The sequence below is a fragment of the Bufo gargarizans genome, chromosome 11 (genome assembly GCF_014858855.1).
Source record: "Bufo gargarizans isolate SCDJY-AF-19 chromosome 11, ASM1485885v1, whole genome shotgun sequence".
Taxonomy (NCBI): domain Eukaryota; kingdom Metazoa; phylum Chordata; class Amphibia; order Anura; family Bufonidae; genus Bufo; species Bufo gargarizans.
In genome coordinates this window covers 40,754,459-40,777,435 of record NC_058090.1, presented here as the reverse complement: position 1 = coordinate 40,777,435, position 22,977 = coordinate 40,754,459, and the positions used below count along the sequence as shown (strand labels likewise).

Genomic DNA, 22,977 nt, shown 5'->3' with positions numbered 1-22,977 from the left:
CTTTGCACGATATTCTAATTTTTCAAGTTTCTCCTGTACTAAGCCTTGCCTGCTTATCCTTTATTATTGCCATTTTACAACTATTACCGTCTTATAACTAAATCAATGGCGTACTTACCATGGAGGCAGACACCACTAACTGTTGTGGGACCAGCACAAAACTTCTCCTTCTGGTTTCCAACATAAACCATCACAATTTTCCTTGAACTACCACTGGGGAGAGCTTAGTGCAAAGAGATTTTACAGCTTCCATTGACTTCAATGTTAAATGTATAAATTCCAGTGCACTGAGCTACCTGTAATGGTGGCTGTAGGCTGCCAGTTTTATCAAGTACCGAGGGGAAGAGCAAGACATGGATCTGTACTGGAAGGATTTATCGATGTATTTATTCCAGTTATTTGGTGTAAATACTTTTTATGAAGTATGTGTTCCGATTTTTCCAACATAGGAGTCAGAGAAAATGGTTGAAAGGGTGCCTTTTTGTTATCAAAAGATTCCTCCAAGATTAAAAAAAATTATATAAATTTGTCAGAAATCTCAAAAAACTAGTTTTGCTATATGTCCCTATGATATCTGAGTCCTTCATCTTACCCTGTAGTACTATTAATATAGTAACACAGTTTGTAAGGCTGAGAAAAACGTGTCCAGTCAGTTAGTTATCTTGCAACTTTGATTCAGTGAGTAAGGGCTCATTTCACACGACCGTATGTCTTTTTCAGTGTTTTGCAGGCCGTTTTTCCCAGATCAGTTTTTTCTTTCAGTAGTGGTTCCGTTCCGTTTTTCCGTATATGGCATATACAGTATACAGTAATTAAAATTGGGTTGGGCATAAAATTTTCAATAGATGGTTCCGCAAAAATGGAACGGATACGGAAGACATACAGAGTACATTCCGTATGTGTTCTATTTTTCTTGCGGACCCATTGACTTGAATGGAGCCATGGAACGTGATTTGCGGGCAATAATAGGACATGTTCTATCTTTAAATAGAACGTAAATACAGAAACGGAATGCATACGGAATACATTCTGTTGTTGTGTTTTTTTGCTGAACCTTTGAAATGAATGGTTCCGTATACGGAACTCAAAAAACAGCCCCGTATACAGAACGCAAAAAACGTTCATGTGAACAAGCCCTAAGGCAAATATTACCATGAGGAATAAGCCAGTTTTCCAAATCTTAGGGGAAAATTATTTCATGGCAATCAGAAGAATCGCCTAGATCAGCAACCTATCTCCAGAAATATACCTACCTATTACCACAATTGTAGAAGGTGCCCCTTAGTAATAAGACTTTGCTTCCTAAACGTTCTCCTTTTCCTCTTATTTAATTCTTTCCAAGACAGGGCTAGCAATAGAGTGTAAGCAGAAAATATTTCACAAAGCTTATTTAGGATCATGCACAGTATAAATACGCAGCTTTAAAATAGCACTTTGACCAGTGCTGGAGGACATTAGAAGACATTATGAGCTGGCATTTATATTTAGAAGTGATATTCTGGAAGAAAGCTCCAAATGACAGTATCACATCTTCTGAAATCATTAATTTGCATATTGTTTCAGTAATTACCATCTCTGTGTTTTGGGGCTTATTTGTAAAATTTGCTTCCGAGGAGATTTATTACAACTCTGTAATAGAATAAACAGCCTTGTTGTCCACGCTCAGCTTTTATTTCTTATGGGCTATACTATAGGCAGTAAGCGCAGTTTTGAGACTTGAGGCCGTGTGTTTTACATTCAATTTGTCTGCAAGTTAAAGGAGCCCTACGGGCCTTTTGAAGTCCATGTACAATCTTCTCCAACCTGGGCTCCCTAAGTATTACCAGACCATTACTTCCAGCTTGCCCTGACAGCCACACTCGGACATTGACTGTCTCTACAAACGTTTGTAAAAGACTGGGTAGTCCTAAAGAGCTCACCGAATTCTTGCGGTAGTGAGTAGTGTTGAGCGAACTTGTGTTTTAAGTTCGGCGTCTAAAGTTCGGGTTGGGGTTATCGAAGTATCCCGTTATGGATTCCGCTACCATGGACCATAACGGAATTTAGAATCCATAACGGGATACTTTGATAACCTGAACTCGAACGTTAGATGCCGAACTTAAAACACAAGTTCGCTCAACACTAGTAGTGAGTGCTCTGCTGATTCCATAACTGCACCAAGCACAATGCCAAGCATTGGATGGAGTGGAGTAAAGCACGCGGCCACTGGTCTCTGGAGCAATGGAAACATGTTCTGTGGAGTGATAAATTGCGCTTCTCTATAGGGCAGTCTGATGGACGAATCTGGGTTTGATGAATGCCAGAAGAACGTTACCTGCCTGACTGCATTGTGTCAACTGGTAGGTTTGCTGGAAGAAGGATAATGCTTTGTGGTTGTTTTCAGGGGTCAGACTAGGACTCTTAGTTTTTAATTCAGCATACCAAGAAATATTAGACCATAGTTTGCTAACTTTGTTATAAGAGTTGGGGAAGGCCCTTATCTGTTCCAGCATGACTGTAGCTCCATAAAGCCATGGTTGGGTGAGTTTGGAGTTGGAAAACATGACTGGCTGCAGAGAGCCCTGACCTCAACCTCATCCAACCCACTTAGGATGAAGTAAAACAGAGATTGTGAGCCAGACCTTCTCATCCAACATCAGTGTCTGAACTCCTAAATGTTCTTCTGGATGAATGTGCAAAAATTCCCATAGGCACACTCTACAAAATTTTGTAGACTATTTTCTTAGAAGAGTGAATGCCGTTTTAGCTGCAAAGGGAGAACCAATTCTATATGGATATAGAATGGGATGTCCCAATACTTTTTTGTCCATATAGTGTGCATGTGTGTATATATGTGTATATTAATATATAAAACAACTGAGCAGTTTCTGTCAGTGATATGATAAATACAATCTCTTTATCTTAATAGCAATAATGGTTATCCTCTTAAAAGAGTGGTTTGATAGTGGTTTAACCTTACATTTAATCTTAGTGACAGTGTACTTTCATTACACTTTTTATATGTTATAGGGATATATCAAAAGTTGGGGTTCTGAGTGCTGAGACCCCCCACCGATCTAGAGAACGGGTGGAGAGAAGCATGCACGTAGCACACTCTGCTTGCTGCACAAGACGGGAGCCGGGCGAGTGACGAGTCCATAGACTTTCTATTGGGTCCATCTGGCTTCCTGTTCCTGCTAAGTGCGTACTTCTCTCCCCTCGTTCCAAAGATTGCCGGGGGGGTCTCAATCCCCTATCGATCTAAACGTTTGATATGTCCCTATAACATATCAAAAGTTTAATGAAAGTATGCTGCCACTTTAAGAACATTGTGATGGAGCGTCGGATTATTAATTAGCAGTGTATATTACTTTTATCATCGCAAATATTGTTCAGTAGGCACCACTTTAAAACAGGACTGCGGTTATTTAATAGATTTTTGCATACAAACCCTCACCCTTGATTCCTCCCCTTAAAAATACGATTGCGGTGAGGTAGTACAGTATAGACTACTCATGTTTGTTCTGCTGCCTCTTTAACATTCTTGTTATGTCGCCCCTCACTGTAAAGTCCTGAGGGATTTCCATTGAGTGTAATTTTACAGACTAATTGGTGTGCTATATTATCATGCGTGCATGTCAGCAGACATAGAGCCAGGCGGCCGGAGAGCGCACAAAGACACCATTCCACATGCCTAAGAAAACACTGGACATAAATGCAGTCTTATAAAACTGGGATCCGAGAGCTGGCTAAAAACATAAATTAAAGTCACTAGTGGATGTTTTGCCAAATATCTCACTTCACTACTTGGCCAGACCCCAGACATCATGTTTAGTCTTCAGATTCTGCAGCTAAAAAGCAAGAGAAAAGTTTTCCAGAGATCTTAACATTTTATTGATTCATAATTTTCAGTACTAATGGAGAGGGGACGAGTTGTGACATTTCATCTACCACTGGTAACAAGATGCAGGAATCGCTCTCCAAAATAGTAATGTGAATGAATCGAAGAACAGATGAAGGTTCTTGAGGGGATATGTTGGTTACAGTGCAGCAGGGAAGAGTGAATATTAGGCTTATAGGTAGGACTTGATGGATCTGTGTCTGTTTCCAACTATGCCAAGAGGTGACAGCAGGTTGTTTTTCAGGATTCCATGAGGGCTCCTTAAAGAGGGGGGGGGGGGGGTGCAACCAGTACGTGTTGATGACTTATCATCTGGATGGGTCATCAATATCTGGTGGGGGTTCCACTCCTAGCACCCCCACCAGTGAACACTGCTCCCTTTTCAAGAATACACTGCGCGTCTTCTCGCTTGCAGCGGCGCAGTGTAATTATACGTTTTTGTCCCATTCAAGTAAATAAAACAAGTGTATTGTAAGAGTATGTTTTAAGTACTGAATGGTTCTGTCCCTTTAATTCTGTTCCCTTTTCCTATTACCATTCTGTGTGATGATGCGCTTTGTAATGTAGTACCCATCCCCCATTGTGCTGATAAGACCACATTCCTGAGAGATCTCAGAGACATGCGTGATGCACACTGGAGGAGGGGCTGATGGGAATAACTGTGGTCTGCAAGTGATGTATTTACTTTTTATTATTCTACATGTGATTTGTCTGTGTTATTGTATATTTGATCACACTTAGTAAATATATTTATTCACTTAGCCTGTGTGAGCTTATTCATGCTGAAGTATTTTGAATTCACATGACGTTACAACAAGCACTTGTGATTACGCTCTGCCTCCAAGGCAATGTGCATCTTGAAGAAGAAGTAGCGCTTGCACGAGTGCATGCTTCAGTTTACTTCAGCATGCTCATGTTAAACAAGAACAATTCTTAAAGTATAGAGTTGTAGTGATAAAATTACAGAAAACTTCACCTGAAATCCTGCTCTCGCTTTGATCATGACAAGTAATGTATCAAAGGAAATGTGGAAGGGAATGATTAATGTTTTGTTATTGTACATCTGGCCAAAAAGATTTTGTTTATTTTGTTCAAATAGTTTTGAAGTAAATCAAAAAAATAAAAATTTGAGCTGAGAACTGCATGAACTAATTTAAAGATCATTCTCCGTGGAATTATGATGTTGTCTAGCTATAGATATCTGAAATGCATAAATCAAAGCGATACTGAGTTATGACTAATGTAGGGCCTGAGGCTTATAAGAGGTTTTCCAAATTGTTGAAAACTTTCCACAGCGGGTAGACATTATAAAATAATAAAACAATGTACGCTTACGAGCTAAATATGTCGCTATTCCGGTGCTTTCCCTCCAGTTCTCACCCCTAATCTGTGTTTACTTGGCTTCAGCAGTGATGTAGCCGTATATCCGACATGACCACTGCAGCCAAACACTGGCTTCAACAGGCTACGAAGGCCAGTGACAGGCTGCAGCGGTCACGTGGGGTGTATGGCTACGTTATCCCTGCATCCAAGTGGGTCTGTTTATTTGGATGCAATACCAGATACAGCACATGGACAACAGACCCATTTTGTACTCTTTTGCAATCCCATTAGGGTGGCTTCACACAGCTTTTTTTTTTAATTTTAATTTATTTTTTTCGTTAGAAATGCCACACTTTTTAAATTAAATTTTTTTTTTTCATTAAGTTTTTTTTTAAACTAAAGTCAAAAGGAATGAGAAATATAAAGGGAGGACTAATACATCTCCTTCCTGCTGGATCCACTTACAGCTTTGGCTAAAATAGCCGCATTAAAAAGTGCAGTGTCAATTAAAATAATTTAAAAAAAACACTGCGGGAGATTTATCAAAACTGGTGCAAAGGAAAACAATATCAACCAATCGGATGCCGCCTTTCATTTTCAAAGGAGCTCTGAAAAATGAAAGGTGGAATGTGATTGGTTGCGTTGGACAACTGAGGGTACTTTCACACTAGCGGCAATGAATTCCGGCAGGCTGTTTCTGCGGGTGAACAGCCTGTCGGATCCGTGCTGCCGCTAGTGCACGCGTGCCCCTGGACTACCCGCTTCAATTAGCTGACATTTACGGGTGTACAAAATCTATACCTACACCTATAATCTGGAAATTACAAACCTAGTTGCCGCACATCATCTTTATTTTTTTTTCCTGCCTGGTCCTCATATTGTACATGCCTGTGACTCGATGAATAGCAAATAATGTATTTTTGGCATGGGGTGACTGCAGCTCATTGGCGTTATATGTTTAGCAGTGATGGAGTTAACCATGGTCAGTCTTGCACTAAGCAGAGTAAATACATTATCAAGTTAATGGCTCTGTGTGGTTTTTTGTAGCCCTATCCAGTGACCGCCAAGTATCCAGACACAGACGCTAGGTTCAGGATTGGATTTCCAGTTCAGTTTTCCAGCTGTTGGTTACTCCTTCCCGTGCCAGCCCATCAGCCCCCCTGCTGGGAAACCCTGCTGCGAATAGCGTCCAAAGTCTAATCTGCTTGCATACACCCCAGAGCAGCTTTTTCTGACCTTTGATAGAACATGACCCGAGCAGAGGCAGAATGTTAAAAACACCACATGACCAGATCAGGTCTTCTTACTAAAAAGTGTCGTACTACAAGTTCAAGAATCACTGTGAAATACAGCCCCTTAGCTCTGCCACGTCTGTACATGCCAGTATTTCACTACTGTGACCAGCAATGTTCTGCTGCATGTCAGGAGTTTCTGTGCAGGTGCATGGAGCGCTCCCAATACAGTACCAGGCTCTGTAAGTATTCCCACAATAAATCTGATCTTAAAGGGAATCTGTCACCTCGATTTTGGACTATTATCTACAATGATAAATGCATAGTACGGAGTATAATAATAATGCTACATTTATGTATAATAATAATAAAATGTAATTAAAAGTATAATAATAATACATAAATAAGGAGTCCAAATCAAAATTGTATTTCCCTACTGTCCCTGGTTCCCCCGCGGTCAGCAATCAAAGCTGCACTGAAATGCACTGTCTGGACTGCTGTGCTGTTCTGACATAATGGAGAAGACTTGTGCGCATGCACAGCAGTCCTGACCATGCTTTTTAACTGTGGAGGAAAAGGGGGCATTAGGAAAATAAAAATAGTGACCTGGACTCCATATCTGCAGAACTACTCATGTATTACTGTACATAGTGCATGAATTTAAGGAAGGAAATCTGCCACCATGATCTTGGACGATCATGGTGACAGATTTCCTTCCTTGAATTCATAGCTGGAGGAATTTTCTAGTTTGCATATATTTTTAAGCAGATTTAGTGCAATTCAGTTCTTATGACATCACAATTTTTTAAGTTATATTTATGATTCATTTTAGGAGCTCATCAGCAATAGCAGGCGTTTTGTGTTAGAATTGTGACTGTGTTAAAAAAAAATGCTGCTGACCTTATTGGAGATGTCTGCAAATCAAAACATCAGAGGATCATGGGTAGAGCTTACTTTTCGTTGTAATCTGGAGACATCGGCGAGAGTTTGCTGGTGGAAATGGGCTACTTATTACTGTAAATGTGACCAATTAAAGAGGTATTCCGGTTTTAAAGGGGATATCCGAGAGTAGAAAAAGCTGCCCCATATGCCAGGCCCCTCACACTGAATATGCTTACCTGGCTCCCCGCTGCTTGCGCTGCTCCTGGTCCCTGCACCTGCCGCTGCAGCTTCTCCCCATGAGCGGATGAAAATATCCGGTGGTTGGGGGGGTGGAGCAGCCAATGGCGGGGGGGGGACGTCAAACCTCCCTAGCGTCACCCACGATGCTAGGGAGGCTCGCACCCCATCGCCGCCTGCCATTGGCTGCCCCCCCTTTCCCGACACAGGATGTTTTCACCGCGCACGGGGAGAAGCTGCAGCGGCGGTGAGGGGACCAGGAGAGGCGCGGGGAGCCAGGTAAGTATATTTAATGTGAGGGGCCCGACATATGGGGTAGCCTTTTTATACTCTTGGATAACCCCTTTGTCACGGTCCCATCTGTGAGAGAGGTGAGAAGATTGGATAGACTTGCTGCACGTGAGTCTATCTGACAGGTCTCCCTGTTCTTCTCTATGTATGTTGTTGTTTGGCAGGATCTCACCTCTCCTCAGGTGCCGCTCGTTATCAGTGATGAGGCTCTATTTAGATCCGCCTCACACTGCTGACCATGCGGTTGATAGTTTCTGCTTGGAGTTGCTAGTGCTGGTTTTTCTTGCATCTCCTGCTTCTCCATACATCTCTAAGCTAAGTACTTGTTGCCTTCGCTGTTTCTTTTTATCTGGTGTGTGTTGTTTCTAGGCCTCAGGTAGACGCAGGTTCCTTCATTCTGGAAGGAACCAGCTGTCTCATCCCCTGCTACCTATCCTAGGGCTCGTCAGTTTTAGCGGGCCTTTAGGTATCCGGTGTATGAGTATTTCCACCATCAGGATCTGCTCATACTGGCAGGAGTTAGGAAAAGACCTAGGGATTACTAGGAGGTCACCATCCCTCTTCCTTTTGAGGCCTAGATTGTTGTCTATTCGTTGTGGCGTGTATTTGGGGTTTTCCCTTCCCCTTAACAGGTGACTCCCTTTAATGGTTACATTTATTTGTTTGGAGAATTTGATAGGATTTACATATATTTAAATTTTGTTTGCAGACTATTTTATCTATACAGTAGCATCGTGCTAAAGAAAAAAAAATAGTATGGTCCATTTTAGTCCTGCAAAATGCATCCATAGGTGAGCTGGATAGGACTTAGGCTACTTTCACACTTGCGTTCGGGGCTCCGCTTGTGAGTTCCGTTTGAAGGCTCTCACAAGCGGCCCGGAACGCATCCGTACAGCCCCAATGCATTCTGAGTGGATGCGGATCTGCTCAGAATGCATCAGTATGGCTCCGTTTGGCTTGCAGCGTTCGGGTGTCCGCCTGGCCGTGCGGAGGCAAACAGATCCGTCCAGACTTACAATGTAAGTCAATGGGGACGGATCCGTTTGAAGTTGACACAATTTGGCTCAATTTCAAACGGATCCGTCCCCCATTGACTTTCAATGTAAAGTCTGGACGGATCCATCTGACTAACTTTCACACTTAGAATTTTTTCTGAAATATAATGCAGATGGATCCGTTCTGAACGGATCCCATCGCCTGCATTATATGAGCGGATCCGTCTGTGCAGACACCAGACGGATCCGCTCCGAACGAAAGTGTGAAAGTAGCCTAAACATATTGTCAGTCATATAAGCCGTCATGTGACCTGGCTTTCAGTTAACTGCTCAGGTATCTAACAAGTGGATAGTAGTGTACTGGAGAGCAGAACATGTACAGTATATACAATATTACTACCTGCAGCAGCATCTTATCAGCGTCACAGCTTGCTATTGGCTGACCCCCTTCACCCGACGCCGGATGTTTTCATCTGCGCGACGGGGAGATGCAGCAGCGGCCATGCCGCTATGAGAAGCGACGCGGGTGCCGGGGAGTGAGGTAAATACAACCTCTGTGGGAGAGCATTATAGATCTTGGATAACCCCGTTAACCACCTCCGGACCGCCTAACGCAGATTCGTGTTCCGGAGGTGGCAGCTCTGCGCAGAGTCACGCATATATGCGTCATCTCGCGAGAGCCGTGATTTCCTGTAAACGCGCGCACACAGGCGCGCGCGTTCACAGGATCGGAAGGTAAGCGAGTGGATCTCCAGCCTGCCAGTGGCGATCGTTCGCTGGCAGGCTGGAGATGTGATTTTTTTAACCCCTAACAGGTATATTAGACGCTATTTTGATAACAGCGTCTAATATACCTGCTACCTGGTCCTCTGGTGGTCCCTTTTGTTTGGATCGACCACCAGAGGACACAGGTAGCTGTGTAAAGTACCAGAAAACACCACTACACTACACTACACCCCCCCCCTGTCACCTATTAACCCCTTATGAACCCCTGATCACCCATGATCACCCCATATAGACTCCCTGATCACCCCCCTGTCATTGATCACCCGCCTGTCATTGATCACCCCCCTGTAAGGCTCCATTCAGACGTCCGTATGATTTTTACGGATCCACTGATACATGGATCGGATCCGCAAAACACATACGGACGTCTGAATGGAGCCTTACAGGTGGGTGATCAATGACAAGGGGGTGATCACCCATATAGACTTCCTGATCACCCCCCTGTCATTGATCACCCCCCTGTAAGGCTCCATTCAGACGTCCGTATGATTTTTACGGATCCACTGATACATGGATCGGATCCGCAAAACACATGCGGACGTCTGAATGGAGCCTTACAGGGGGGTGATCAATGACAAGGTGGTGATCACGCATATAGACTTCCTGATCACTTCCCTGTCATTGATCACCCCCCTGTCATTGATCACCCCCTGTCATTGATCACCCTCCTGTAAGGCTCCACTCAGACATCCGTATGATTTTTACGGATCCACTTATACATGGATCGGATCCGCAAAACACATACGGACGTCTGAATGGAGCCTTACAGGGGGGTGATCAATGACAAGGGGGTGATCACGCATATAGACTTCCTGATCACTTCCCTGTCATTGATCACCCCCCTGTCATTGATCACCCCCCTGTAAGGCTCCATTCAGACGTCCGTATGATTTTTACGGATCCACTGATACATGGATCGGATCCGCAAAACACATACGGACGTCTGAATGGAGCCTTACAGGTGGGTGATCAATGACAAGGGGGTGATCACCCATATAGACTTCCTGATCACCCCCCTGTCATTGATCACCCCCCTGTAAGGCTCCATTCAGACGTCCGTATGATTTTTTACGGATCCACGGATACATAGATCGGATCCGCAAAACACATACGGACATCTGAATGGAGCCTTACAGGGGGGTGATCAATGACAGGGGGGTGATCACCCATATAGACTCCCTGATCACCCCCCTGTCATTGATCACCCCCCCTGTAAGGCTCCATTCAGACGTCCGTATGCGTTTTGCGGATCCGATCCATGTATCCGTAAAAATCACACAGACGTCTGAATGGAGCCTTACAGGGGGGTTATCAATGACAGGGGGGTGATCACCCCATATAGACTCCCTGATCACCCCCCTGTCATTGATCACCCCCTGTAAGGCTCCATTAAGACATTTTTTTCAGACTTCTTCTCACGCTTTAGGGCCCCTAAAATGCCAGGGCAGTATAAATACCCCACATGTGACCCCATTTCGGAAAGAAGACACCCCAAGGTATTCCGTGAGGGGCATATTGAGTCCATGAAAGATTGAAATTTTTGTCCCAAGTTAGCGGAAAGGGAGACTTTGTGAGAAAATACAAAAAAAAAACAATTTCCGCTAACTTGTGCCCAAAAAAATAAAAATTCTAGGAACTCACCATGCCCCTCACGGAATACCTTGGGGTGTCTTCTTTCCAAAATGGGGTCACATGTGGGGTATTTATACTGCCCTGGCTTTTTAGGGGCCCGAAAGCGTGAGAAGAAGTCTGGGATCTAAATGTCTAAAAATGCCCTCCTAAAATGAATTTGGGCCGCTTTGCGCATCTAGGCTGCAAAAAAGTGTCACACATGTGGTATCGCCGTACTCAGGAGAAGTTGGGGAATGTGTGGGTGAGAGAAATATCTTGGTCAAATGCCAACTTTGTATAAAAAAATGGGAAAAGTTGTCTTTTGCCAAGATATTTCTCTCACCCAGCATGGGTATATGTAAAATGACACCCCAAAATACATTCCCCAACTTCTCCTGAGTACGGCGATACCACATGTGTGACACTTTTTTGCCGCCTAGGTGGGCAAACGGGCCCACATTCCAAAGAGCACCTTTAGGATTTCACAGGTCATTTTTTACACATTTTGATTTCAAACTACTTTGCACACATTAGGGCCCCTAGAATGCCAGGGCAGTATAACTACCCCACAAGTGACCCAATTTTGGAAAGAAAACACCCCAAGGTATTCCGTGAGGGGCATGGTGAGTTCCTAGAATTTATTTAGGGGCCCTAATGTTTGCGAAGTAGTTTGAAATCAAAATCTGTAAAAAATGGCCAGTGAAATCCTAAAGGTGCTCTTTGGAATGTGTGCCCCTTTGCCCACCTAGGCTGCAGAAAAGTGTGACACATCTGGTATCGCCGTACTCAGGAGAAGTTGGGCAATGTGTTTTGGGGTGTCATTTTACATATACCCATGCTGGGTGAGATAAATATCTTGGTCAAATGCCAACTTTGTATAAAAAAATGGGAAAAGTTGTCTCACCCAGCATGGGTATATGTAAAATGACACCCATTTTAGAAAGAAGACACCCCAAGGTATTTTGTGATGGGCATAGTGAGTTCATGGAAGTTTTTATTTTTTGTCACAAGTTAGTGGAATATGAGACTTTGTAAGAAAAAAAGAAAAAAAATCATCATTTTCCGCTAACTTGTGACAAAAAATAAAAAGTTCGATGAACTCACTATGCCCATCAGTGAATACCTTAGGGTGTCTACTTTCCGAAATGGGGTCATTTGTGGGGGTTTTCTACTGTCTGGCCATTGTAGAACCTCAGGAAACATGACAGGTGCTCAGAAAGTCAGAGCTGCTTCAAAAAGCGGAAATTCACATTTTTGTACCATAGTTTGTAAATGCTATAACTTTTACCCAAACCATTTTTTCTTGACCCAAACATTTTTTTTTTATCAAAGACATGTAGAACAATAAATTTTGCGAAAAATTTATATATGGATGTCGTTTTTTTTGCTAAATTTTACAACTGAAAGTGAAAAATGACATTTTTTTGCAAAAAAATCGTAAAATTTCGATTAATAACAAAAAAAGTAAAAATGTCAGCAGCAATGAAATACCACCAAATGAAAGCTCTATTAGTGAGAAGAAAAGGAGGTAAAATTCATTTGGGTGGTAAGTTGCATGACCGAGCGATAAACGGTGAAAGTAGTGTAGTGCAGAAGTGTAAAAAGTGGCCTGGTCATTAAGGGGGTTTCAGCTAGGGGGGCTGAAGTGGTTAAGGATGTTAAAGAATAAATGTATAAACTGTAGGTATAGAGGCAACTGCTGAAATTAATGCCATAATAAAAAGCTCATCTGTTATTTAATTATATATCTTGAGCACAAAATACTGCAACTTTGTAATTTACAATATAGTTGATCTAAAGCATTTTCCAAAATGTAAAGGGGTTGCACCAAGTTTACAAGTTATTTACTATGGAACCGCAGGAGATAGCCAAGTGCAGCTACAGCAGTTTCCAATGAACTGGTCATTAACTTTTCACAAAATTTTTGCCATGTCATAGAGATATGACGGATGGGGTCTGAGCGCTGATACCCCCCCCCCCCCCATCACTTCCTGATCCCTAGAATGAGGAGAGAGAAGTGCACGCATATCGTGCTCTCTCTCCTTGCTTCACGAGATGGGCCCCATAGAAGTCTATAGGCCCGCCTTGATTGCGTCCTCAGCAGCGAGGATATGCACGCGATATGCACAAGCTTCTCTTCCCTTATTCTAGGGATGGGGAAGGGGGGTTGTCTCAGCGCTCAGACCCCCACCCATCTAAACTTTGATATGTCTCTTACAAATCAAAAGCTTTGCAAAACGTGAGTGACCCTTTAAATCTAAGATACAGTAGTTATTTTAGTTGTGGGAAAATCTTTCCCTGTTGTGTACATTGGTCCATTATACTCAAACATCCATTCCGTGCACGAGATAATTCCAGAAATACAAGGCATAATATATGGCTGTCGTTGGAAGAACATCTGTTCTTAAGAACCAAAACATATCTTCAATAAGAGCAGTCTCTGGCATCAATTCACTTCCAAGAAGATATTTATTTTCAGTTAATAATGACAAACCGTAGAATGGGGGTTTTATACTGGTACTGTGAGAGGACAAAACGTTTCATCAACCAAAGTAAACATTCTCCAATGTAGGAGAACTCCTCCAGATGGGGAGAATTTGAGAGAGCAGATCCAAAGTGATGAATTTCCCAAAGTTTTGATCATTTTATACCAAGTTTACAAGATGAAAGCAAGGCTGTTCTCATTATCGTCTATACTAAAACAAGATTCCAAACCCGATGCACATGTTGTGAGTCTAAAGTATTGGCAAGGTTACACTGGCCTCAAAGAAACAAACTTATTAAAATGATATTACGTACTGTTAAAATGGCTATTACTGGGAAATCTCTATGGTCTAAAGTAAACCGGTTGCATAAACAGCATTTTGACATTTTACTCCTCCCAACACACATTACTCTCACCTCTACATTCAATATCATGGGTTGACATTGCGATTTTGAGCTTCCATCTGTGTTTGCAGGTGAGATTGAAGTCAAGTGACCTCGGAGCCTCCGCTGGAGAAATCGAACAACTGATCAAAAAGCATGAGGCCTTTGAGAAGCTTCTTTCATCCCAGGAGGAAAAGGTACTCTATGCACAATGCTGCCGTAGTTATAGTAATCATGAGATTGAAATACCGTATACAAAATGTGTGCAGTCCAGTAGTGCCACTGCTAGACATGTTGTGCCTTCTTGACTAGTGTTGAGCGAACTTGTGTTTTAAGTTCGGCGTCTAAAGTTCGAGTTCAGGTTATCGAAGTATCCCGTTATGGATTCTAAATTCCGTTATGGTCCGTGGTAGCGGAATCCATAACGGGATACTTCGATAACCCGAACTTTAGACGCCAAACTTAAAACACAAGTTCGCTCAACACTATTCTTGACCTATGCTAACCAAAGACTTACAGATATCTACTCCATGTAAGTTATCTATGATACGTTCAGCTGCTTCAACTGATCCCATTATAGAGCATTTTAATGTTTGCCAGTTAATGCATATCCGTGGGATACAGGACATCCATTTTCTGTTATACTAAAGTCTCGCTGGAGGTAACTGGTCTCCTCGGATTCGGATGACCATACCCTTGGACTTATATATCTGGTTAATATGAATGCTTCAAGATTGACGGTTCACGTCTTTCTCCTATTACTTTGATCGATAAGGTTGCAAGAAAGTTGACAACATATAGAGCAGGGATGCCCAACCTGTGGCCCTCCAGCTGTTGCAAAACAACTCCCAGCATGCTTGGACAGCCTACAGCTATTAGGACATGCCAGGAGTTGTAGTTTTTCAACAGCTGGAGGGCCACAGGTTGAACATCCCTAATATAGAGGATATCTCTTTGTATTTTAGAGAGCATCACCCTGCAATCCTTGGTTTTGCAATCCATTTTTTTTTTATAATTTTGAAGCTAAAAATGTACCTATCCAGGAGGAAGTTTATTAGATATTTCATGCAATGGCATCAAACTGATGTCATGTTTAATGTTGAGTTACATTTTTCAGGTGACATCCTTGCAAGATCAAGCCACCAAACTTCTTGAAGACAGCAGAAGACCAGAGACTAGGCAGGTCCAATACAGACTGAATTCTGTCATAGACAGGAGGAAAAAGGTGAAAGCTCTCAGTCAGGCCAGGCGGGAAGAGTTAACTACAGCGCTCCTGCTGGCTCTGTTCAACCAGAACCTCTCAGAGGTAATACGCTGCATTTTTCAGATTTGTTTTGGATATGTCTCTGTTTCCGTGGCATGTCTCTGAAAGCAAGATGTTGTCTTTTGATCTTTTTCTTATGAAATTCTTGTATGTATAACTGTTTACTTCTGTTGTAGGATACCAGCATTTACATATTCTGTGAAATACTCATGTTAACGCACTCCTAGTGACTCATTTTTTACAGCAGTTCTCCTCTGTTACTAACAGAGAGGGCCCTCTTCCATATGCCCCAATAGTTCACAAGTGGCGGATTTGCATAGTAGAATGTACTCTTTACTTGTGACACATTCAGCAATATTGAATATAAAGTGCAAGGTCTCTGGCACCAGATGAGGATGTATGATGGCCGGTTAGATGGCAATAGGTTGGCACTAGCAAGCACTTGTGAATATAAGTGCCCACTCTAACACAGGCTTGATGTCAGTCTGGCCTAGCGGTCATTTAGGTAGGTGGTGGTGTGTGAGCTGTTCTCCCTCACCTTGCAGCAGTGTATTTTGCTGATCACTCTGCTGTATTGTCTCACTGATGCTTTCTGGAAGCAGTATTCATGTTTCTGAAGATCTCTCTGGAGTGTTGGTCTTACATGAGAATTAGATCTGGTTCCAACGAGTAGGAGCTCTGACATGTGCTTCCTCTCTCTTAATTGTCAGACCGGTAACTCACCCTCCAGGCAGGAAGCAGGACCAGCCCACTTCTACCAAGGGGGGGGGGACAGGGTGGTTAACGCTGTTCCTGCCAACCATAACCTCCTCTGCTGGAATGAAAGGCCAAAACATTAAAAATATATAACATAACTATATAAGTTTGCACGTCTGGGGTACCGCAAATATGTAGAAAAATTTGCACTCTTTTAGACAATCCATGGTTTTCCGAGTCCTAATAGAGGTGAATAGAAATGACTGACTTTGTCATGTTTCTTCCCTAGAATACAAGTGAGAACCAGAGAATACGTAGATGCTTTTGATCTTAAGGTGATGCAAATATAATTATTCATTCCATTCTCAGGCTCAGTACTGGATCAATGAGCGCATGCAGATGCTGGATGATGACACTCAGCAAGGGTCCATGGATATACAAAGTAAACTAAAGCTCTTACAGAAACATCAAGTGTTTGAAGCTGAGATTCTTGCCCATGAGAAGACAATCCAAGATGTTACTGAGGTAAATGAAGGCCTTAAACACTGGGTTAAAAAACAGCATCTTATGGATATGGTAACGGCATACTATCATTTTTCATGTACAGATGGGGAAGTCATTGGTATCTCAGCAACATCCCAAATCTGCAGATATACGTCAGAAAAATCGGACACTACTTGAAGAATGGGAGAAGCTGAAGAAAGCACTAGCTGCACGGGGAAAAATGCTGGAGGATAAGCGAGACTTACTAGAATTTTTGCAGAAAGTGGATCAAGTGGAGGCTTGGATCAGAGATAAGGTAAGTATTAATGTGGTCATTGATGTCTGCTAGATTCTATAAAAGCTGTTACTTACGTGTATATCATATTGCTTTCTAGGAAGTGATGATTAATGTGGGTGATGTAGGTGAAGATTATGAACACTGCCTCCAGCTTACAAAGAAGTTGAATGAGTTCCGTGGAGCAGGATCTGAGGTAAATTATTTATGTTTAACCTTCTTTATGTCACGGCCGCCATGTTTACATTGGCATGGCATCTAGTTGGCTTTCTATGCGTATACAAAGTTGGACACAGCTTACTGGCTCTTTTCACATTTGATTTTCCTTTTCAATGGAAACTGCAATGCAATGCCAGATCCATCATATGACATGGGGCTTATTGGGTCCTGCCAAACTACACATGCAGCACTATTTACCATTGTAAACTAGGACAGAATCTGCAGCAGAGGCTTCAAACAAAGCCTCTTACAGATGTGAATCCTTCCATAAGGTGGCACTAGCGATATGGTTCTCTTTGCTTGGGAGATACCTCTTTGCACACAGAAGTGAACATGAACACCAATACAAAAAAGAACCGAATACACCAAACTATAAAGAAAAATACATTCATCTTTATTCACAAATTACATCATAAAATGCGGCAGTAGACAAGCACTAGAAAAGAAGAAAGAGGGCCCAATCTCAAATAGAATGTCCCACAATGCATAAATATATTATAAATATTGAAACAAATCAACTCGATTGTAAAAACAATAAAATCTCAAAAGAGCGTGAATACACAGGGTTTCCCTCATAAATTATAGAAATCTATCTAAAATATAGGGTAACATATTATCCATACAGACCAAGGAATAGGGCACTCAGCCCCAACACATGTTTCCACTGTGGCTTCTGCACAGGGGAATCACAGATGTGAACATAACCTAATCCAGTGATGCACAGATCTGCAGCCCGCGGACCACATGAGGCCCACGGTGCCACAGTAGCCCTCCACCATCTGGGCATAGAAATACTTATTTATGTAGTGTAGTTTCCATGCCAGAGAGAAGAGGGGTGACACACAGATTGGTAAGTACTAATGGGGCCCTGTCTAGCCATCTTTGGTTCCCCATATTCTAAGAAAGTGAGGTCCCTTGACCCCTGTTTGGCACTCTATAACGCAGAGTATAATTTAGAGGTGGCCAGCCATGCATGCAGGCCTCTCCACTCTAGTTGGTGGGAGTTCTGAAATGCTAGTTTGTTACCACCACACCCATAAAATCTACAATGAAGAGAGACACATGAATGCATGGACTCAACTTCTCTGTAGAAACCGCGATCAGACTTATACTTACATCATGACCTACCATATATTCCTAAGATGGAATTTCACCCCTTTAAAAGGGTTGGCTCATCTTAGACATCTGGAACCTGCTCCTATCTCCAAAACAGGGCCACCAAAGTGAAGGAGAGCACGCCACATATGCATGGTGTACTCTTCATACGTTGCTGTGGGAGTCCCTTAGTGGTGACTGGAGAACGCTCTATGCAAGCACAGCTGCTCTCCATTCACTGCGGTGGCCCCGTTCTGGAGATAGGTGTGGGTCCCACCTCTGGAACTCACTCCTGTCTGACATTGATGGCATAACCTAGCGATATGCCATCAATGTCTAAGATGAGCCCAATCCCTTTAAGTTTTAGTGTGGGCTTTGAGAGTGTCTCAGTCTGACAATGTGGTCCTTGAACTAGAAAAGGTTGTGTACCCCTGGAATAATCATTTTTTATTTTTTTCCTGCTTAAAATGGCCCAGAAACACCAGATTTAAACTCCTGTAGCCCTCCTAGGTGTGACTAGAAAATGTGCATGCTAATAGATTATTTATATATCACTTTTTGCTAAAATGCTCATCTTTATTGGTAACGTTACAGGAAGTAACAGTGGATGATGCCCATATAAAAGCTATTAATGCTCTTGCCACCAAGCTGGAGAGACAGAACCTGGAAGAGATGAAGACCGTTCACCAGCGGAAGAAACAACTCAATGACAAGTAAGTGCCTCATTTTACAGATGTATGTTTTGGCTTAGTCATCTACAGATGGAACATTATAGCAAACGCATACACACAAAATACTACAGCATGTGCACGTATGGTGCAGCAAGGCAAAAGCAGGGCCAACTATGGGAGAGAATCACTTACAGTCTAAAACAAATATCAGGGTGGATTAAAAATAAGTTGGTAAGTGAATAAGCACCCACATTTTTGTAAGGATGAGGTTGAACTGGAACAGTTGTGAGAGACCTAAGCTAGGTGGTATTCTTGTTGGCAAAAGGTTTGAAGGGCTAGGGAGTAGAGTTTATCTTTTAAAGTGGTTGCCCAAATTATAAAGAAAAGATCAAAGGCAAGTAGGTTGTAAAAACAAAAAGAAGCTGTACTCACCATCCTAAACCCACTCCTCTCCTTGGGCATTGCTTTGAACCACCTGGTCTCTGCAGCCATGACACCATAATCTTGGCTGCAATGATGACATAACTGTATACCACATGTGGCCGCTGCGGCCAATCATTATACTACGAGAGACTGGGTGAGGCCAGTGATATGGTTATCTAAACAAAGCTGGAGTTACAAAGCAGGGGTTCAGGAAGGGAATGGGATTCAGAACTTTGAGTATAACTTTTTCTTAATTTTATTTTTTTTCAAACTTTTTTTTAACCTGTTTAACCTCAGCACAGGAAGTGTTGTAATATCATTAGCATATGCCGCACATGTGTATTGGTGGTAGTTTGCTGTTACCCCCATTGATTTCATGAACGAATGGGCTGCAGTGGTAGTTCAGTGCTGTTGCTCCCAGCCACCCGGTCAGCAAGGAAATATATCACAAGCCCCATTTGCTTGAAAGAATCAGCTCCCTGCACAGCAGATCTCCAGGAGCAGTGATGTGCTGGAGAAATTCTGAAGGAACCTTGGTCCACTCATTTTTTGCAATCAGCAGAAGTTCATAAAGTGACCCATTCCCACCAGTGCAGTACATTGCTATGGCATACCTTAGCGATAACATTCTAAGATGGGAATAGCCCTTCAAGCTAGTATTCAACTTTGCAAAGACCAACGTTCATATTAAAGACGGATGTGAAATAATAATTGTGTTTTTTCCTGTAGGTGGAATATTTTCCATGGGGATCTAAACAAGTATCGCAAGGCTTTAGAAGGAGCCCTTGAGATTCACGCCTTAATCCGTGAAATTGACAATATCAATGAGAGGATGAGTGAAAAGGTATGGCGTAAATGGAAAAGTGAGCAGAGAACATTACATGTTCATATCAATGAACGTGTAAGAGCAGTTGTGAGGCTGCGAATATAACAGATCTGTGTTTTCCTCCCTATTCATCTTTAAATTGGCTCAAAGGGATTGTCCCGTCTCGCCATTTCCACAGTGAGATGGGACTAAGCGCAGTCCCTAGTTGACATTGTAGTAAATGGGAGTTACGGAGGCTTGTTCTGCTAGGCCATTTGAGTAGCTCCCTTTCACTACAATAGGAGTTACGGAAACAGCAGAGCGCTGGCCCACTTGGCTCTTTCTGTAAGCTCGACCTCCCAGGCCTGGTGGTCTGCATCTGCATAAAGGCGCTCATAGAATTCCCCCAATATTTTGTTAATAGTTTGGGGGTCATCTGCGAGTTTCCCTTTGCCATCCTGCAGCCTAGTAATGTGCTGCACTGTCACGCTGCAGGGGCAGAGATTGGTAGGCCGCAGGGGAAACTAATACCAGCTTGAAAAATGTAGCCAAAGTGACCCACGCCTGTATTGCGCATTATGAATCCGTATTTGGCTGAATTCACACATCCGTGGAACACGGTCCGTGAGATACCGGACTGGCATCTGACTGAGTGCAGGAGCGCACGGCGTCATTGGTTGCTATGACGCCGTGCGCTTCGTGCCACCGCTGCTGTACAGTAATACACTCGTATAGATCATATTGCTGTACAGCAGCGGCGGCACGAAGCGCACGGCGTCATAGCAACCAATGACACCATGCGCTCCTGCACTCAGCAGGATGCCAGTCTGGTATCTCACGGACCGTGTTCCACGGACGTGTGAATTCAGCCTTACACGATTTTTACATTGCCGATTTATCGCATTCAATAAAATAATCCCAAATTCTCGAAATTCGCTAATATATGACACATATTCTACAAAATATTCATGAAATATCGCGAATTCGAATATAGCCCCTGACGCTCATCACTACTAAAAGCTAGATTGTAGTCAGTAATGAAAAACATAAGGTTGAAAGACTACATGTATTCAGTTACCTGTGAAATACAGTGGAGCAATGCCAGGGTCCGAAATTCCTATATAATCCTCCAAACTGGGAAGTGGGGCTATAAATGTATGGACTTTGGTTTTATCTGTCATGTATTCACACATGTGGGAAAACCTCTGTTGGCGGATCAGAGCTGTTTTTTTCCATTATCTATTGCAATTGTAATAATGGGGTTGAATACGTATTTGTGGCAGAAGAACTTTGCATTGAATGTTACCTGGTGTCTTCCAAATACACAGACTTGTCTTTGTTGCACAGATGATTGAACATCATACAGACATCTAGTTAAAAGGAAGGTTAAATCATCTTGGTATCTGCTATGATTTGCTATATATTTGGTATATTTTACAGTGTTGGGGAATCTATTATTAAGGTTTCATTTCTCTAGTTAGTAGTCACACAAACAGGTTGGACTACAGCAATTTTTAGAAATAAAAATCTCCTCAAAATACCTATTTAAAAAGCTAGATATACTGTAAGGGCAGCAGGAGATATGGAAGTATAGTCAGATGTGGACATTTGCTGATAAGTATTATACATCGCACAATAAATAGGGAGAGACCTGTCAATCTGTCCAAGCCAGGCAGGGAGAAGCTAAGAGGGCTATTCTCCTCGTTCCTGGCTCATTTTTAGGGTTCGTGCACACGACTGTGATCGGACCTGGAAACACGGCCCATGTATCAGCCACATCTCCTGGACTAACCGAGGCTCACCTGACTGCGTCACAGTGATTTATGGTCTGATCGCAGGTGTATTGTACTGAGCTCACACTATGATGTGAGTACACTGCAATAGCAGCACGGTCAGATAGGAACTGACCATATCACAGAATACTATAATAGTCGGTTCAGGTCAGGGAAGCCGCGGTTGGCACAGGAGATCCGGTCAACACAAAGTGTTTCTCTGGTCGATCGTGATTGTGTGCATGAGTCCTTAAAGGGATTCTGTCACCTCGTTTTAGCTTATAGAGTTGCGGACATGCACGGCTAGATCGCCGCTAGCATGTCCGCAATATACCAGTCCTATAGCGCTGTGGGCGATCGTTATTTCATGCTGCCCCCTGCAAAATGAGATACAAACCGTGGACAGGAGTGGCGCTGTATCTGGAAGAAGGCAGACATGTTTTCTAATCCTGGATAAAATATTTAAATTAATATAGCTTAAAAGGGTTATCCGGGCTTTTAATATTGATGACCTATCCTCAGGATCCTCGCGAGACTTCGTTGAAGAACTTTGGACTTTGATTATACAACTTTAAAACCATTTTAAAACAGCAATCCGAAGTCGGCTTTAGTACCAACATTACCGCAGCCCATACAATTGAATGCTGTACGGAGATGGGTCTCTGTACAGCATTCAAACAAAGTTTTGAATGAAGCAACTTCAGATCTTGGATCCGAAGTGCGCTTCGCTCAGCACTTGTCATCAATATCAGATCAGCTGGATGACGGGAATGCCGCTCTTCCTGCAAGCACAGCCTTCCCTTGGTTACACGATGTCGGTGGCAAATGCAGACAAAACTGACTGAACTTGCCTGCAAAATGGTGCGAGTTTCACTGAACGCATCTGGACCTAATCCGTCACGTTCGTGTGTAAGAGGCCTAATATTCCCTTTGTTTCACAAGACATTTAGCTAGCGATTTGATAGCGACACACTGAGCATGCTCGACCTAACAAAGGCTCAGAACTACAGGTCAATGCCATGGTAATTTATGAGGAAACACAGTGGGTAGCAGAGGAAGAAAACTACTTTCATATATTATATTAGGTAATTGTTGATGATGAATTAGTCTAAAACATAAGTTATATTTATGCTAACCGGAATACCCCTT

The 22,977-nt window shown here is 42.7% G+C and overlaps 1 protein-coding gene across 1 annotated transcript in view; it reads left to right on the top strand.

Annotated features, from left to right (window-relative positions):
* SPTBN5 (spectrin beta, non-erythrocytic 5) overlaps nucleotides 1-22,977 on the top strand; it is a 250,075-nt gene that overhangs the window by 161,175 nt on the left and 65,923 nt on the right. Inside the window, 7 exon segments of the mRNA XM_044271814.1 lie at nucleotides 14,198-14,302; nucleotides 15,223-15,411; nucleotides 16,435-16,590; nucleotides 16,673-16,864; nucleotides 16,944-17,039; nucleotides 18,752-18,870; nucleotides 19,981-20,095. Coding sequence (XP_044127749.1) covers nucleotides 14,198-14,302; nucleotides 15,223-15,411; nucleotides 16,435-16,590; nucleotides 16,673-16,864; nucleotides 16,944-17,039; nucleotides 18,752-18,870; nucleotides 19,981-20,095 — 972 coding nt within the window.